Here is a 17,049-nt window from a genome sequence, read left to right as displayed (position 1 = left end):
CCGCGACCATTGACTGAACTAAGCGGCTAAAGATAAGTGTGTGTGTGTGTGTGTGTGTGTATATATATATATATATATATATATATATATATATAAGAACAATCTAGGACTTCTGATGTCCACCAATCTGGATCCAGGTCACTTCCAAAATTCAGTGGAGCCTTCCATGCCCTAATATCCATCTGTGGTGCAAATTTGGTGAAACAGTTTTGAAATAATCCTTCAAAGCTATAACAAAGTGAAATCTCCAGAATCCAAATCATGATCACCTCCAAAATTTAAGGGAGTTTTCCATGGCCTAATATTTATCTATGGTGAAAATCCCATCAAAATTTCAATCAATCAATCAATTTTTTTTTTATATAGCGCCAAATCACAACAAACAGTTGCCCCAAGGCGCTTTATATTGTAAGGCAAGGCCATACAATAATGATGTAAAACCCCAACGGTCAAAACGACCCCCTGTGAGCAAGCACTTGGCTACAGTGGGAAGGAAAAACTCCCTTTTAACAGGAAGAAACCTCCAGCAGAACCAGGCTCAGGGAGGGGCAGTCTTCTGCTGGGACTGGTTGGGGCTGAGGGAGAGAACCAGGAAAAAGACATGCTGTGGAGGGGAGCAGAGATCGATCACTAATGATTAAATGCAGAGTGGTGCATACAGAGCAAAAAGAGAAAGAAACAGTGCATCATGGGAACCCCCCAGCAGTCTACGTCTATAGCAGCATAACTAAGGGATGGTTCAGGGTCACCTGATCCAGCCCTAACTATAAGCTTTAGCAAAAAGGAAAGTTTTAAGCCTAATCTTAAAAGTAGAGAGGGTGTCTGTCTCCCTGATCTGAATTGGGAGCTGGTTCCACAGGAGAGGAGCCTGAAAGCTGAAGGCTCTGCCTCCCATTCTACTCTTACAAACCCTAGGAACTACAAGTAAGCCTGCAGTCTGAGAGCGAAGCGCTCTATTGGGGTGATATGGTACTACGAGGTCCCTAAGATAAGATGGGACCTGATTATTCAAAACCTTATAAGTAAGAAGAAGAATTTTAAATTCTATTCTAGAATTAACAGGAAGCCAATGAAGAGAGGCCAATATGGGTGAGATATGCTCTCTCCTTCTAGTCCCCGTCAGCACTCTAGCTGCAGCATTTTGAATTAACTGAAGGCTTTTTAGGGAACTTTTAGGACAACCTGATAATAATGAATTACAATAGTCCAGCCTAGAGGAAATAAATGCATGAATTAGTTTTTCAGCATCACTCTGAGACAAGACCTTTCTGATTTTAGAGATATTGCGTAAATGCAAAAAAGCAGTCCTACATATTTGTTTAATATGCGCTTTGAATGACATATCCTGATCAAAAATGACTCCAAGATTTCTCACAGTATTACTAGAGGTCAGGGTAATGCCATCCAGAGTAAGGATCTGGTTAGACACCATGTTTCTAAGATTTGTGGGGCCAAGTACAATAACTTCAGTTTTATCTGAGTTTAAAAGCAGGAAATTAGAGGTCATCCATGTCTTTATGTCTGTAAGACAATCCTGCAGTTTAGCTAATTGGTGTGTGTCCTCTGGCTTCATGGATAGATAAAGCTGGGTATCATCTGCGTAACAATGAAAATTTAAGCAATACCGTCTAATAATACTGCCTAAGGGAAGCATATATAAAGTGAATAAAATTGGTCCTAGCACAGAACCTTGTGGAACTCCATAATTAACTTTAGTCTGTGAAGAAGATTCCCCATTTACATGAACAAATTGTAATCTATTAGACAAATATGATTCAAACCACCGCAGCGCAGTGCCTTTAATACCTATGGCATGCTCTAATCTCTGTAATAAAATTTTATGGTCAACAGTATCAAAAGCAGCACTGAGGTCTAACAGAACAAGCACAGAGATGAGTCCACTGTCCGAGGCCATAAGAAGATCATTTGTAACCTTCACTAATGCTGTTTCTGTACTATGATGAATTCTAAAACCTGACTGAAACTCTTCAAATAGACCATTCCTCTGCAGATGATCAGTTAGCTGTTTTACAACTACCCTTTCAAGAATTTTTGAGAGAAAAGGAAGGTTGGAGATTGGCCTATAATTAGCTAAGATAGCTGGGTCAAGTGATGGCTTTTTAAGTAATGGTTTAATTACTGCCACCTTAAAAGCCTGTGGTACATAGCCAACTAACAAAGATAGATTGATCATATTTAAGATCGAAGCATTAAATAATGGTAGGGCTTCCTTGAGCAGCCTGGTAGGAATGGGGTCTAATAAACATGTTGATGGTTTGGATGAAGTAACTAATGAAAATAACTCAGACAGAACAATCGGAGAGAAAGAGTCTAACCAAATACCGGCATCACTGAAAGCAGCCAAAGATAACGATACGTCTTTGGGATGGTTATGAGTAATTTTTTCTCTAATAGTTAAAATTTTGTTAGCAAAGAAAGTCATGAACTCATTACTAGTTAAAGATAATGGAATACTCAGCTCAATAGAGCTCTGACTCTTTGTCAGCCTGGCTACAGTGCTGAAAAGAAACCTGGGGTTGTTCTTATTTTCTTCAATTAGTGATGAGTAGAAAGATGTCCTAGCTTTACGGAGGGCTTTTTTATAGAGCAACAGACTCTTTTTCCAGGCTAAGTGAAGATCTTCTAAATTAGTGAGACGCCATTTCCTCTCCAACTTACGGGTTATCTGCTTTAAGCTACGAGTTTGAGAGTTATACCATGGAGTCAGACACTTCTGATTTAAAGCTCTCTTTTTCAGAGGAGCTACAGCATCCAAAGTTGTCTTCAATGAGGATGTAAAACTATTGACGAGATACTCTATCTCCCTTACAGAGTTTAGGTAGCTACTCTGCACTGTGTTGTTATATGGCATTAGAGAACATAAAGAAGGAATCATATCCTTAAACCTAGTTACAGCGCTTTCTGAAAGACTTCTAGTGTAATGAAACTTATTCCCTACTGCTGGGTAGTCCATCAGAGTAAATGTAAATGTTATTAAAAAATGATCAGACAGAAGGGAGTTTTCAGGGAATACTGTTAAGTCTTCTATTTCCATACCATAAGTCAGAACAAGATCTAAGATATGATTAAAGTGGTGGGTGGACTCATTTACTTTTTGAGCAAAGCCAATAGAGTCTAATAATAGATTAAATGCAGTGTTGAGGCTGTCATTCTCAGCATCTGTGTGGATGTTAAAATCGCCCACTATAATTATCTTATCTGAGCTAAGCACTAAGTCAGACAAAAGGTCTGAAAATTCACAGAGAAACTCACAGTAACGACCAGGTGGACGATAGATAATAACAAATAAAACTGGTTTTTGGGACTTCCAATTTGGATGGACAAGACTAAGAGACAAGCTTTCAAATGAATTAAAGCTCTGTCTGGGTTTTTGATTAATTAATAAGCTGGAATGGAAGATTGCTGCTAATCCACCGCCCCGGCCCGTGCTACGAGCATTCTGACAGTTAGTGTGACTCGGGGGTGTTGACTCATTTAAACTAACATATTCATCCTGCTGTAACCAGGTTTCTGTTAGGCAGAATAAATCAATATGTTGATCAATTATTATATCATTTACCAACAGGGACTTAGAAGAGAGAGACCTAATGTTTAATAGACCACATTTAACTGTTTTAGTCTGTGGTGCAGTTGAAGGTGCTATATTATTTTTTCTTTTTGAATTTTTATGCTTAAATAGATTTTTGCTGGTTATTGGTAGTCTGGGAGCAGGCACCGTCTCTACGGGGATGGGGTAATGAGGGGATGGCAGGGGGAGAGAAGCTGCAGAGAGGTGTGTAAGACTACAACTCTGCTTCCTGGTCCCAACCCTGGATAGTCACGGTTTGGAGGATTTAAGAAAATTAGCCAGATTTCTAGAAATGAGAGCTGCTCCATCCAAAGTGGGATGGATGCCGTCTCTCCTAACAAGACCAGGTTTTCCCCAGAAGCTTTGCCAATTATCTATGAAGCCCACCTCATTTTTGGACACCACTCAGACAGCCAGCAATTCAAGGAGAACATGCGGCTAAACATGTCACTCCCGGTCTGATTGGGGAGGGGCCCAGAGAAAACTACAGAGTCCGACATTGTTTTTGCAAAGTTACACACCGATTTAATGTTAATTTTAGTGACCTCCGATTGGCGTAACCGGGTGTCATTACTGCCGACGTGAATTACAATCTTACCAAATTTACGCTTAGCCTTAACCAGCAGTTTCAAATTTCCTTCAATGTCGCCTGCTCTGGCCCCCGGAAGACAATTGACTATGGTTGCTGGTGTCGCTAACTTCACATTTCTCAAAACAGAGTCGCCAATAACCAGAGTTTGATCCTCGGCGGGTGTGTCGTCGAGTGGGGAAAAACGGTTAGAAATGTGAACGGGTTGGCGGTGTACACGGGGCTTCTGTTTAGGGCTACGCTTCCTCCTCACAGTCACCCAGTCAGCCTGCTTTCCCGGCTGCTCGGGATCTGCCAGGGGGGAACTAACGGCGGCTAAGCTACCTTGGTCCGCACCGACTACAGGGGCCTGGCTAGCTGTAGAATTTTCCACGGTGCGGAGCCGAGTCTCCAATTCGCCCAGCCTGGCCTCCAAAGCTACGAATAAGCTACACTTATTACAAGTACCATTACTGCTAAAGGAGGCCGAGGAATAACTAAACATTTCACACCCAGAGCAGAAAAGTGCGGGAGAGACAGGAGAAGCCGCCATGCTAAATCGGCTAAGAGCTAGTAGCTACGCTAAGCTAGCGGATTCCTAAAAACACGCAAAGTGAATAATGTGTAAATAATTTAGAGGTGATTCAGCAGAATGAGTGCTTTAGTTAAGGCACGTAAAGATTACACTGGGAAACAAATCGTAATCTAGATAACTAGATCAATCTAACTGCGCAGATTAAACAGCTAACAGATACAGAAAAACACCGCTGTGCTCCGGAACAGGAAGTGATACAATACCGCAGTGAGAGCCAACCACCAGTAGAGGCAAGCAAGAGCTCTTGTGCATTAGTTTTGACATAATCCTGTTAAAAGAGAGAAAGACAAAAAATAAACGCCTATGATTTTATTACATCTTTGGCGGACGTAATTGTTAATACATTTTTGCAAATTTATTCACAATTAAAAACTAAGAAATCACACATACATAAGTATTTACAACATTTGCTATGAACCACGAAATTGAGCTCAAGTGCATCCTGTTTCCACTGATCATCCTTGAGATGTTTCTACAGCAAAATTGGAGTCCACCTGGGGTAAACTTAGTTGACTGTGCACGATTTGAAAAGGCACACACGTGTCTGCATATAAGGCCCCCAGTTGACAGTGCATGTCAGAGCACAAACCAAGCATGAAGTCAAGGGAATCGACTTCGTGCTTGAAGGTCCCAATGAGCACAGTGGCCTCCATCATCCGCAAATGGAAGACATTCAGATCCACGAGGACTCTTCCTGGAGCTGGCCGCCGTCTAAACAGAGCAATCGGGGCAGAAGGGCTTTAGTCAGGGAGGTGACCAAGAAGCTGATGGTCACTCTGTCAGAGCTCCACTATTCCTCTGTGGAGAGAGGAGAACCTTCCAGAAAGACAACCATCTCTGCAGAAATCCACCAATCAGGCCTGCATGGTAGAGTGGCCAGATGGAATCTATTCCTTAGTAAAAGGCACATGGCAGCCCACCTGGAGTTTGCCAAAAGGCACCTGAAGGACTCTCAGACCAAGAGAAACAAAATTCTCTGGTCTGATGAGACAAAGATTGAACTCTTTCGCATGAATGCCAGACATCATGTTTGGAGGAAATCAGACACCATCCCTTCAGTGAAGCACGGTGGCAGCATCATGCTGTGAGGATGTTTTTTTTAGCAACAGGAACTGGGAGACTAGTCAAGATTGAGGGAAGGATGAATGCAGCAATGTACAGAGACATCCTGGATGAAAACCTGCTGCAAAACACCCTTGACATCAGACTGGTAATGACCCTAAGCACTCAGCTAAGATATCAAAGGAGTGGCTTCAGGACAACTCTGTGAATGTCCTTGCGTGGCCCAGCCAGAGCCCAGACCTGAATCTGATGGATCTCTGGAGAGATCTGAAAATAGCTGTGCACCAACACTCCTCATCCAACCTCATAGAGTTTGAGAGGTGCTGCAAAGATGAATGGGCAATGCTGCCAAAAGATAGATGCACCAAGCTTGTGGTATCCTATTCAAGAAGACTTTAGGCTGTAATTGTTGTCAAAGGTGCATCAAGAAAGTATTGAGCAAAGGGTGTGAATACTTATGTACACATGATTCCTTCATTTTTAATTTTGAAAAAAAAATGCAAACATTTCAAAAAAACTTTTTCATGTTGTCATTATGGAGTGTTGTGAGTAGACAAGGTGAAAGGACAAAGTGAATTTACTTCATTTTGGAAATGTGAATACTTCCTGGATGCACTGTATGAATGTAACTCCATATTATATTGGTTGACAATGATTTCTCACAGTAATCTCTTGCCCATGTAGTTATGTCAGCTATTATAAATAAAGGTTGAAGAGTGTTCAGCTTCAGCCCTTGACATTTATGGGCTAAAATTCCTCTGGGAGAATTATGCAAATCTCTTCCCATTTTTCTTTGAAGAGCTTTAAAACAATTCAACAATTTTCTCATGCATTTGTTGACAAACTGTAGATCCTCTGCCCCTTTTGATCCTCAAAGACTCTGCCTTTTGTGGATACTGCTTTTATACCTCCCTCATCACTCAATCATCTTCAACTGCTTATCCGGAACCGGGTCATGGGGGCAACAGCTCCAGCAGGGGACCCCAAACTTCCCTAACCCGGGCCACATTAACCACCTGTGATTTGGGGATAAAGAGGAATTCCCATGTCAGTGTGGAGATATAATCTGTCCACCTAGTCCTGGGTCTTCCCCAGGGTCTCATCCCAGCTGGACGTGCCTGGACCACCTCCCTAGGGAGGTGCCCAGGGGGAATCCTTATCAGATGCCAAACCACCTCAGCTGGCTCCTGTCGATGCAAAGGAGCAGTATGTTCTACCCTATGCTCCTCACAGATGACTGAACTTCTCACCTTATCTCTAAGGAAGACACCGGCCACCCTCCTGAGGAAACCAATTTTGGGCGCTTGCACACGCGACCAAGTTCTTTCGGTCCTGGCCCAACCCTCATAATCATAGGTGAGAGTCAGAACGAAGACTGACCAGTAGCTCGAGAGCGCCGCCTTTTGGCTCAGCTCCCTTTTCATCACAACAGTACAGAAGAGCACATGCAACACCGTCCCTGCTGTGCCGATTCTAGGGCCAATCTTACACTCCACTGTCCCCTCACTCTTGAATAAAACCTCAAGGTACTTGAAGTCCTTCATTTGGGATAAGACCTCATTCCCTACGGAGTAGGCAAAACATCGGTTTCCTGCTGAGAACCATGCCTCAGATTTAAAGTTTCTGATCCTCATCCCAGCCGCTTCACACTTGGCTGCGAACTGATCCAGTGAGTGCTGGAGGTCACAGGCTGATGAAGCCAACAGGACCATATCATCTGCGAAAAGCTGTGATGAGACCCTGAACACGCCAAACTGAAGACCCTCTGCCCCCTAACTACGAGTCGATATCCTGTCAATGAATATGACAAACAGCAGCCCTGGCAGAGGATAACACTGGAAACAACTCCGACTTGGTGCAGAGAACCCATACACAGCTCTCACTTTGTGAGTACAGAGATTGGATGGTCCTGAAGAAGGGACCCCTTCGCTCCATACTCCCACAGCACCTCCCACAGTATCTTCCGGGGTACCTGATCATACCCCTTCTCCAAGTCCACAAAACATATGTAGACTGGATGGGCATACTCCCAGGCACCCTCCAGGATCCTTGTAAGAGTGAAAAGCTGGTCAGTTGTTCTACGGCCAGGATGAAACCCGCATTGGTCCTCTTCAAGTTTGACTATCGACCAAACCTTCCTTTCCAGCACCTTGGAGTAGACTTTACAAGGGAGCTTGATTAGTGTGATGCTGCTGTAATTGGTACACAGTCTCTTTTTAAATATGGGGACAACCACCCCAGTTTGCCACTCCTTAGGCACTGTCCCAGACCTCACCACAATGCTAAAGAGACGTCTCATCCGAGACAATCCCTCCACACCCAGAGCCTTCCGCATTTCTCAACAGATCTCATCAACCCCCGACGCTTTGCCACTGTGGAGTTGTTTGACTACCTCAGTGACTTCCAAGAGGGAAATTGATGATGATCCCCCATCAGCTTCCAGCTCCGGTCTGATGCAGGAGTTCCTCAAAGTCTTCCTTCCAGCATCCGATTACCTCCCCAGTTGAGGTCAAAAGAGTCCCAACCTTACTGTAGACTGGGATGGTTCCCCGTTTTCCCCTCCTGAGGTGCCTCATGGTCCGCCAGAAGCACACTGGTACCCACCGAAAGTCCTTCTCCATGATTACTCCGAACTCCTCTCACATCCGGTGCTTTGCCTCCCTCACAACAGAGATTACTGCCCTTCAGGCCTGTCGGTACCTTGCAACTGCCTCAGAAGTCCTGGGAGATAACATATTACGGACGGAGTGCTTCTTCAGTCGGATGGCTTCTATGACAACCAGTGTCCACCACAGTGTTCGAGGGTTGCCACCCCTCGAGTCACCTAAGGACTTCAGGCCACAGCTCACTGCTGCAGTTTCAGCAATGGAAGGGGCCATAAGAATGCTAGAAAGCGCCGCCTGAGGTGTGATTTGAAGATTTGTTGGACACTGGGCTCCTCCAGACATTCACAGTTCATCTGCACTATCCATTTGAGCTTACCAGGTCTGTCAAAAGTTCTTCTCTTCCCTCTGATCTAACTCACCACCAGATGGTGATCAGATGACAGCTCTGTCCCTCTCTTCACCCGAGTGTCCAGAACATCCGGCCTGAGATCAGATGATACAATCACAAAATTGATCATTGACCTTCAGCCCACCCGAAAGTGTGGGAAGGCGACCCTCTCATCAACAGAGATAAACTCCAATGTAGTGGTGCTCAGCCAGGGGCTCAAGATTATCCCCATACCTGTCCAGTGCCTCACACTCTGTGCAACTCCAGAGAAGAACAACGTTCAACCCCTATCAAGGAGAATGGTTCCAGAGCTAAGGCTGTGTATGGATGTGAGGCCCACCAGATGTAACTGGTCGCGCTCCAAATCCTGTACAAACTCCAGCTCCTTCCCCCACAGCAAGGTGACGTTCCGCACCCCCAAAGCTAGCCTCTGCCACCCGGGGTTTGGTCTGCTGAGGTCCTCGACTTTCACTGCCACCCATGGGATAGCACACCCGACCCCAATGGTTCCCCCTGCAGGTGGTGAGTTCACAGGCTGGATTGTGGATTTTGTGGACATTTGAATTTTTTATTGAAAAGTCCATTCGGTGACCATTTTGCATTGTGTCTCAGTCAAAAGTGCCTCAGTAACGCTCATTTGTGACAATGAGGTGCAAACTGAGTTTGATCTACATCTGACCAGTATTGTGTATCTAGCGGACATTTGATTTTAACATTGAAAAGCTGTTTTGATCTATATTTTGTATTATATTTTATCTTATGAAAAGCCACTTCTTACAGTACTTTGTCTTTGAAAATGTTTCCCAAGGTAAAAATTTGTGGAATTGGAAACTAGTGTTGGTGGAGGTTTGCGTTCTACGAGCGCAGTGCTCTAGTTTCATTTTGTGTAAGTTTAGTCCTGGGTTTTGGTGTTTCCATATTCATGGGACCTCTGGTTTCTGCATGTAACTGTTTGGTATCTTTATAAGCACAAGATTTAATCTGTTTAATCACCAAATTATCTAGGTTTATCCTGCTTTCTGTTTAATCACCAAATTATCTAGGTTTATCCTGCTTTCTCACGTTCATTTTCCAATGCCATTTCATGGGTTTTTTTTCAGTTGACTCAAAGCCTATACATCGACCACATCAGTATTAATTCCGACTGTTCTAGGAGCTGCTCCAAGTAACCAGGCTTAGGCAAAAAATGTTCATCAACAGCAATTTGTCAAATTTACAGACATGCTCAAGTTTTTGCAGGCCTTGCAGGAGACCTGAGTGAAATGATTAGACTGGCCAGTAGGATTCTCTTGCAGGAATATGTTCAGCTCCTTCCTTTCTGGCAGTAACCCAGGATGAGGAGAATACAGCTCAGACTTAAACTCAAGGTTTTCCTGCAGAGTCACAACTGCCACTTACCGAGAGGTCTGATGGTGAGCCAAATACCTGCTTCTCTTTCCTGACCATGTGTCAAATAACAGGTGGTGTACTGTGTAATCAAGTTAATAACTTTGGTGGCAAAGGATGGAATGCCTCGGCCTTGTGTGATGCATTCAGACCAAATTAAAGATCATCTGGCACCACAATCAACCAAACACTATACAAATGGAAGCTTGGACAACTGTCAAACGCTCCTCATCTTAGGAAACATCTATAGCCACTCCAGCAGTCCCACCTGGTAAGCAGAGCACACCCTCCTCATCCACAGGTCAACCAATGCAGATTGCCATTCACGTCTGACTCCTGAAGAAGTTCATTTATGAGAAAAGAATGCTTGATGAACCACCCCAGACCAAGTCCTGTAACTATCGACCCATGGTATCAACATCTCTCTATGTGCCTTCTGGCTGTCTGGAGCTCTGTGTCTTCATTGACTCAGGTGAAGATGTCAGTTTCATGGATCAAGTGCTTTCTAGGCAGTCTTGGCAGTACTGTACTGTCCCAACGGGCTGCTGGTGACAAGAAAATGCATCCTTGTGCATTCTTCTCTCAGAAGTTGTCAAAGAAAATGAGTAATTATGACGCAAGGAACCAGGAACTATTGGTTGTTAAGATAGCCTTGAAGGAATGGTGGCATTGGCTGGAGGGTACCAATTAATCATTCCTGTTGTGGATTGATCAAAAGAATCTCCAAAATCTAAAGGAAGCCCAAAGACTTAACTCACGTCTGGAAAGGTGGGCCCTTTTCTTCACCGGATTTAATTTCTCCTTGCTTTACTGATCAAGTAAACACATGAAGAATGGTGAGATCCTTTCCTGTCAGTTCTCCTCAGAGGAGACCTCTCCTTGAGAACCATTTATTTCACACCCCCCCCCCCCCCCCCCAAAAAAAAAAAAAATGCATCCTGGGAGGCTGAGCAGTAGGTGCAGAAGGCTCTAAAAGATGTTCAGGTTCCTCCAAGTTGTCCACCTCATGGACCATTTGTTCCCAACAGCATGTTAACAGGTACTGTAGTGGGGGCATTCTGCCAATTTGATTTGTCACCCTGGTAATAAGCATACGGAAAGTTTCATCCAGCAGAGAGGTATTTGTACTGGCTTGGTCAATTTTTAGAATAAGCGTTCTAAAAGGTCTTCAGCCGGTATCCTCCAGACATTATTGGTTCCTCACCACCCCTGGTCCCACCTATCAGAGAATTTTGTTTTGTCATTTTGTCGGTCGTAGACCATTTTTATAGGTTGGCCCATTTTGTTCCTCTAGCCAAATTATCTTCAGTGAAAGACTCTGTCAGGGACTATCTCTATTATTAAACCTTGAACCTCTGGATGCTGTTTCAGAGAATGGACAGCAGTTTGTCTCATGGTTTCAGTGGGGGTTCTGTACATGGAATGTGACAATAATTACCTTATCCTCAGTTGATCATTCACAATCCAATGGCGAAACTGAACAACAATACATACAATCAGGAACTTGAATCTGTTCTCAGGTGTTTGATCTCCCAGCAGTCATCTCTGCAGGTGGAAAATTTGTCTCTGTAGTGTATGCACACAATTCCCTTGTGATGTCACTCATGCAGATTTCCCCTTTCTGTTGTTTTTATGGGAAACCAAGTCCCACCACACCTGATTATGTTAGTCACTGCACCTGATAAGAGCTTTGTTACATCCTCTCTGTTCTGTAAATGGGAGAACAACAAAAACTGCATGGCAGCCATACAAAATCAGGCTGGTGAGCATGTTTACTGAACCAACATACAGGCTCTGTGTCAGAATTTCTGAGTTTATTGTGCTTTCTCACGTTCATTTTCCAGTGCCTTTTACCATGTTTTGTGGATCATCATTACTGACCTTTGTGCTCGCCTTTTTCACTGCAAATTTTACCTGCCAATTAGGATTTTCCTGCCTGGTATGTTCTCTCTCCTCTTTTGATCTCAGTCTGCACTTCTGGATGAGCATTTTTGGCCCTCGAAAGACTGTTGTTGTAGTGAACTGATAATCTGATTTGACCCGAAGTCTGCAAATTGACTATGTCAATGTTAAGTGCCTGTCTACCTTGTGTGGTTCTCTTCCCCAGTGTCAAAGGTCCTGCCATTATAATCATCTGTTGACATCACCTGTGTGAATTATTATTAATATTATTATTATTATTATTATTATTATGGCAGCATGGTGGATTAGTAGTTACCACTGCTGCATCACAGCAAGAATGTTGTGGGACTGATTCCCACCTGGGGCCTTTGCATGTTGTCTCCGTATTTGTATGGGTTCTGTCCAGGTGCTCTAGCTTCCTCCCACATCCAAAAACATGCAGGTTTGATGAAATGGAAACATTAAATTAACTGTAGGTGTGCATCCAGTGTGAATTTGTTTGTCTGTCTATATGTCGCCCCGCAATAGATTGGTGTTCTATCCAGTGTGTACCCCTGCCTTACACCCTATGGCTGTTGGGATAGGCTCCAGCCCCCCGACCCTGAACTGGAATAAGTGGGTATTGAAAATGGTTGGATTATTATTATATTGCTGTTGTTATTATTATGCCTCATTACTAACCCTAAATTGCCCTGTCCCAACTTTTTTTGAAATGTCTTGCAGGCCTGAAATGCCGGAATGGAAAATTATGAACAAATGAGATGAAGTTTACCACACAAATATCTCGGTTCATACTATCTGCAATGAAATAGAAGTCAAAGTAAATGTAAGAATCACTGCAGGGGTTCTTATTTGCATTTTCCATACTGCCCCATCTTTTTATGATTTGAGATTGTAAAAAAAAAATTCTTTAAGGGTTGGGTAGGGAGAAAACAGTTTACAAAGGTACGGTAAACATTCTCTGAAAGATACCCCAATTAAAAACAAAATAAACAATGTCACTCAAACCATAAAATTGCACCAGACATTTCCAAAATGGTATCAAGTTTGTCAATTCCATTCAATCACACAAAGCTCTCAATACAAAATAAGAGCTCCACAACTAACTCTGAAATTAAGCCACATGAATTATACCCAGGAAAGAACCATAACAAGTGATTTCTCTGGGTGGTACTGCGACGCTGGTATACTGATGGTGTCTCCTCCAGTGCTACACACAACAGTATCCTGTTAACTACTGTTTTTTGTTTTTTCCCCACAGGCAAATGCATACGGTACTTACCGTTCCTTGATGTGTTCAACAACAGTGGTCTTCACATCTTTTATTGTGAGCAAGGCAGTCCTCAAAACAGCTTGTTCCAATCATCATGTTATATCCTCTATGGTGAATGATTTAATCCAAATCAGCAGTGAAATGTTTAATTTAAAGTTCTCCCTGTCACAATCTCAGGGCAGGTCTCCCTGTCATAGCTCAGACCAGTACAGCTATACATCTCCATCGTCCCAGAAGACTATAACGTTAACATCTTTGTCACCATATGCCAATTTTTCACTTTTTTGTGTGTATGGTTAACAACACCAGGTCTGCACAGATGGTACATGTGATGTCAGCACTCCTGATCAAATTATGTGACTATGGAAAATGCCTGCATCCACTCTTTCTCACACAATTTACTTTTTGCATATGATAAAAAAAACAATCAAACTCAAAATAAATGAGCTAAAATGGGTTGCACAATCATACATATATGTCTATACATACATGTTCACTTTATTCACTAATTCAGTGGGTAAACAACACTTTTTAATTGTCTGTATCTTTGACTTACATTGCAGCTGCCACCATTCTTGCAAGGGTTGCTGTCACATTCGTTTGTCTCAGTTTCACAGTCTTTGCCACTGAACCCAGGTTTGCAGGTACAAGTGTAGCTTCCATGGCCAGTGTTGGTACATGTGGCATCATTCTGGCATGGCTTGTGGTTGGTGCAGTAATTCAGGTCTAGAATGAAGAAAATGCTTGTTTAATAAATGCATAAAACAGAAGATTAGGGGGAGAAATAGATATTCAAAAAACAAAGTTCTGTCGGTCTTTTGGGTTTATATGCTGCGTCATAGTTTTTCATGGCATTATATTGTATATGGTTGGTCATTGGTGACTGTGCTCACGTGTGAATGAGTGTGTCTATAGGTCACACGATATATACAGTGAGGACAATAAGTATTTGAACACCCTGCGATTTTGCAAGTTCTCCCACTTAGAAATCATGGAGGGGTCTGAAATTTTCATCTTAGGTGTATGTCCACTGTGAGAGACAATCTAAAAAAAAAAAAAATCCGGAAATCACAATTTATGATTTTTTAATAATTTATTTGTATGTTACTGCTGCAAATAAGTATTTGAACACCTACCAACCAGCAAGAATTCTGTCTCTCACAGACCTGTTAATTTTTCTTTAAGAAGCACTCTTATTCAGCACTCTTTACCTGTATTAACTGCACCTGTTTGAACTTGTTACCTGCATAAAAGACACCTGTTCACACACTCAATCAATCACACTCCAACCTGTCCACCATAGCCAAGACCAAAGAGCTGTCTAAGGACACCAGGGACAAAACTGTAGACTTGCACAAGGCTGGGATGGACTATAGGACAACAGGCAAGCAGCTTGTCTGTACTATACGCACCTTAACCATCTGAATTTCCCTTCTGGGATAATAAAGTTAACTTTGACTTTGACTTCAAGTTTGTGCCAGTGGGTCAAACACTGAATAATAAGCAATCAGTATATAAGGACATTCTCTGGTGTCTCATGATGATTGTCCAGAATAATGCGTGGATGCTCCACCATGACAATGTCAACAATCACAGGGCCCTGAAAATCCAAAAGCTTCTGATGGACAGGAAAAGCCATATTTACCACATTTAAAAAGCCATCACTTGACCCAGCTATCTTAGCTAATTATAGGACAATCTCCAACCTTCCTTTTCTCTCAAAAATTCTTGAAAGGGTAGTTGTAAAACAGTTAACTGATCATCTGCAGAGGAATAGTCTATTTGAAGCGTTTCAGTCAGGGTTTAGAATTCATCATAGTACAGAAACAGCATTAGTGAAGGTTACAAATGATCTTCTTATGGCCTCAGACAGTGGACTCATCTCTGTGCTTGTTCTGTTAGACCTCAGTGCTGCTTTTGATACTGTTGACCATAAATTTTATTACAGAGATTAGAGCATGCCATAGGTATTAAAGGCACTGCGCTGCGGTGGTTTGAATCATATTTATCTAATAGATTACAATTTGTTCATGTAAATGGGGAATCTTCTTCACAGACTAAGGTTAATTATGGAGTTCCACAAGGTTCTGTGCTAGGACCAATTTTAATCACTTTATACATGCTTCCCTTAGGCAGTATTATTAGACAGCATTGCTTAAATTTTCATTGTTACGCAGATGATACCCAGCTTTATCTATCCATGAAGCCAGAGGACACACACCAATTAGCTAAACTGCAGGATTGTCTTACAGACATAAAGACATGGATGACCTCTAATTTCCTGCTTTTAAACTCAGATAAAACTGAAGTTATTGTACTTGGCCCCACAAATCTTAGAAACATGGTGTCTAACCAGATCCTTACTATGGATGGCATTACCCTGACCTCTAGTAATACTGTGAGAAATCTTGGAGTCATTTTTGATCAGGATATGTCATTCAGTGCGCATATTAAACAAATATGTAGGACTGCTTTTTTGCATTTGCGCAATATCTCTAAAATTAGAAAGGTCTTGTCTCAGAGTGATGCTGAAAAACTAATTCATGCATTTATTTCCTCTAGGCTGGACTATTGTAATTCATTATTATCAGGTTGTCCTAAAAGTTCCCTGAAAAGCCTTCAGTTAATTCAAAATGCTGCAGCTAGAGTACTGATGGGGACTAGAAGGAGAGAGCATATTTCACCCATAATGGCCTCTCTTCATTGGCTTCCTGTTAATTCTAAAATAGAATTTAAAATTCTTCTTCTTACTTATAAGGTTTTGAATAATCAGGTCCCATCTTATCTTAGGGACCTCATAGTACCATATCACCCCAATAGAGCGCTTCGCTCTCAGACTGCAGACTTACTTGTAGTTCCTAGGGTTTGTAAGAGTAGAATGGGAGGCAGAGCCTTCAGCTTTCAGGTTCCTCTCCTGTGGAACCAGCTCCCAATTCAGATCAGGGAGACAGACACCCTCTCTACTTTTAATATTAGGCTTAAAACTTTCCTTTTTGCTAAAGCGTATAGTTAGGGCTGGATCAGGTGACCCTGAACCATCCCTTAGTTATGCTGCTATAGACTTAGACTTCTGGGGGGTTCCCATGATGCACTGAGTGTTTCTTTCTCTTTTTGCTCTGTATGCACCACTCTGCATTTAATCATTAGTGATTGATCTCTGCTCCCCTCCACAGCATGTCTTTTTCCTGATTCTCTCCTCTCAGCCCCAACCAGTCCCAGCAGAAGACTGCCCCTCCCTGAGCCTGGTTCTGCTGGAGGTTTCTTCCTGTTAAAACAGAGTTTTTCCTTCCCACTGTCGCCAAGTGCTTGCTCACAGGGGGTCGTTCTGACCGTTGGGGTTTTTCTGTAATTATTGTATAGCTTTTGCCTTACAATATAAAGCGCCTTGGGGCAACTGTTGTTGTGATTTGGCGCTATATAAATAAAATTGATTTGATTTAGCTTCTTTTGATTTTTCCTTTTCCCTCGGCTCAGGGTGGTGATCAACAGGACATCATTTCCCAATATGGAGGCTATTAAATATTGTGAGGATTTTACAACCCTTCTAGGAATACATCAAAGTATGGAATAAGAAGATGAATAGATGAGAGACAAGAGGAGGACTATTGAAGGAGATAAGCAGTGATTACAATATTGTCCAGTCAGTGCATTTACTTTTAAGATGTAACTTTTATATATAC

The 17,049-nt window shown here is 42.5% G+C and overlaps 1 protein-coding gene across 1 annotated transcript in view; it reads right to left on the bottom strand.

Annotated features, from left to right (window-relative positions):
• The window catches only part of dlc (deltaC), a 336,546-nt gene that overhangs the window by 209,207 nt on the left and 110,290 nt on the right, over nucleotides 1-17,049 (bottom strand). Inside the window, exon 6 of the mRNA XM_034168222.1 lies at nucleotides 13,926-14,095. Within this exon, the coding sequence (XP_034024113.1) occupies nucleotides 13,926-14,095 (170 nt within the window). The remainder of the gene's footprint in view (nucleotides 1-13,925; nucleotides 14,096-17,049) is intronic.

Source organism: Thalassophryne amazonica, chromosome 4 (assembly GCF_902500255.1).
Source record: "Thalassophryne amazonica chromosome 4, fThaAma1.1, whole genome shotgun sequence".
Taxonomy (NCBI): domain Eukaryota; kingdom Metazoa; phylum Chordata; class Actinopteri; order Batrachoidiformes; family Batrachoididae; genus Thalassophryne; species Thalassophryne amazonica.
Note: the sequence above shows the minus strand (reverse complement) of the source record. Positions and strands in the feature narration are given on the sequence as shown.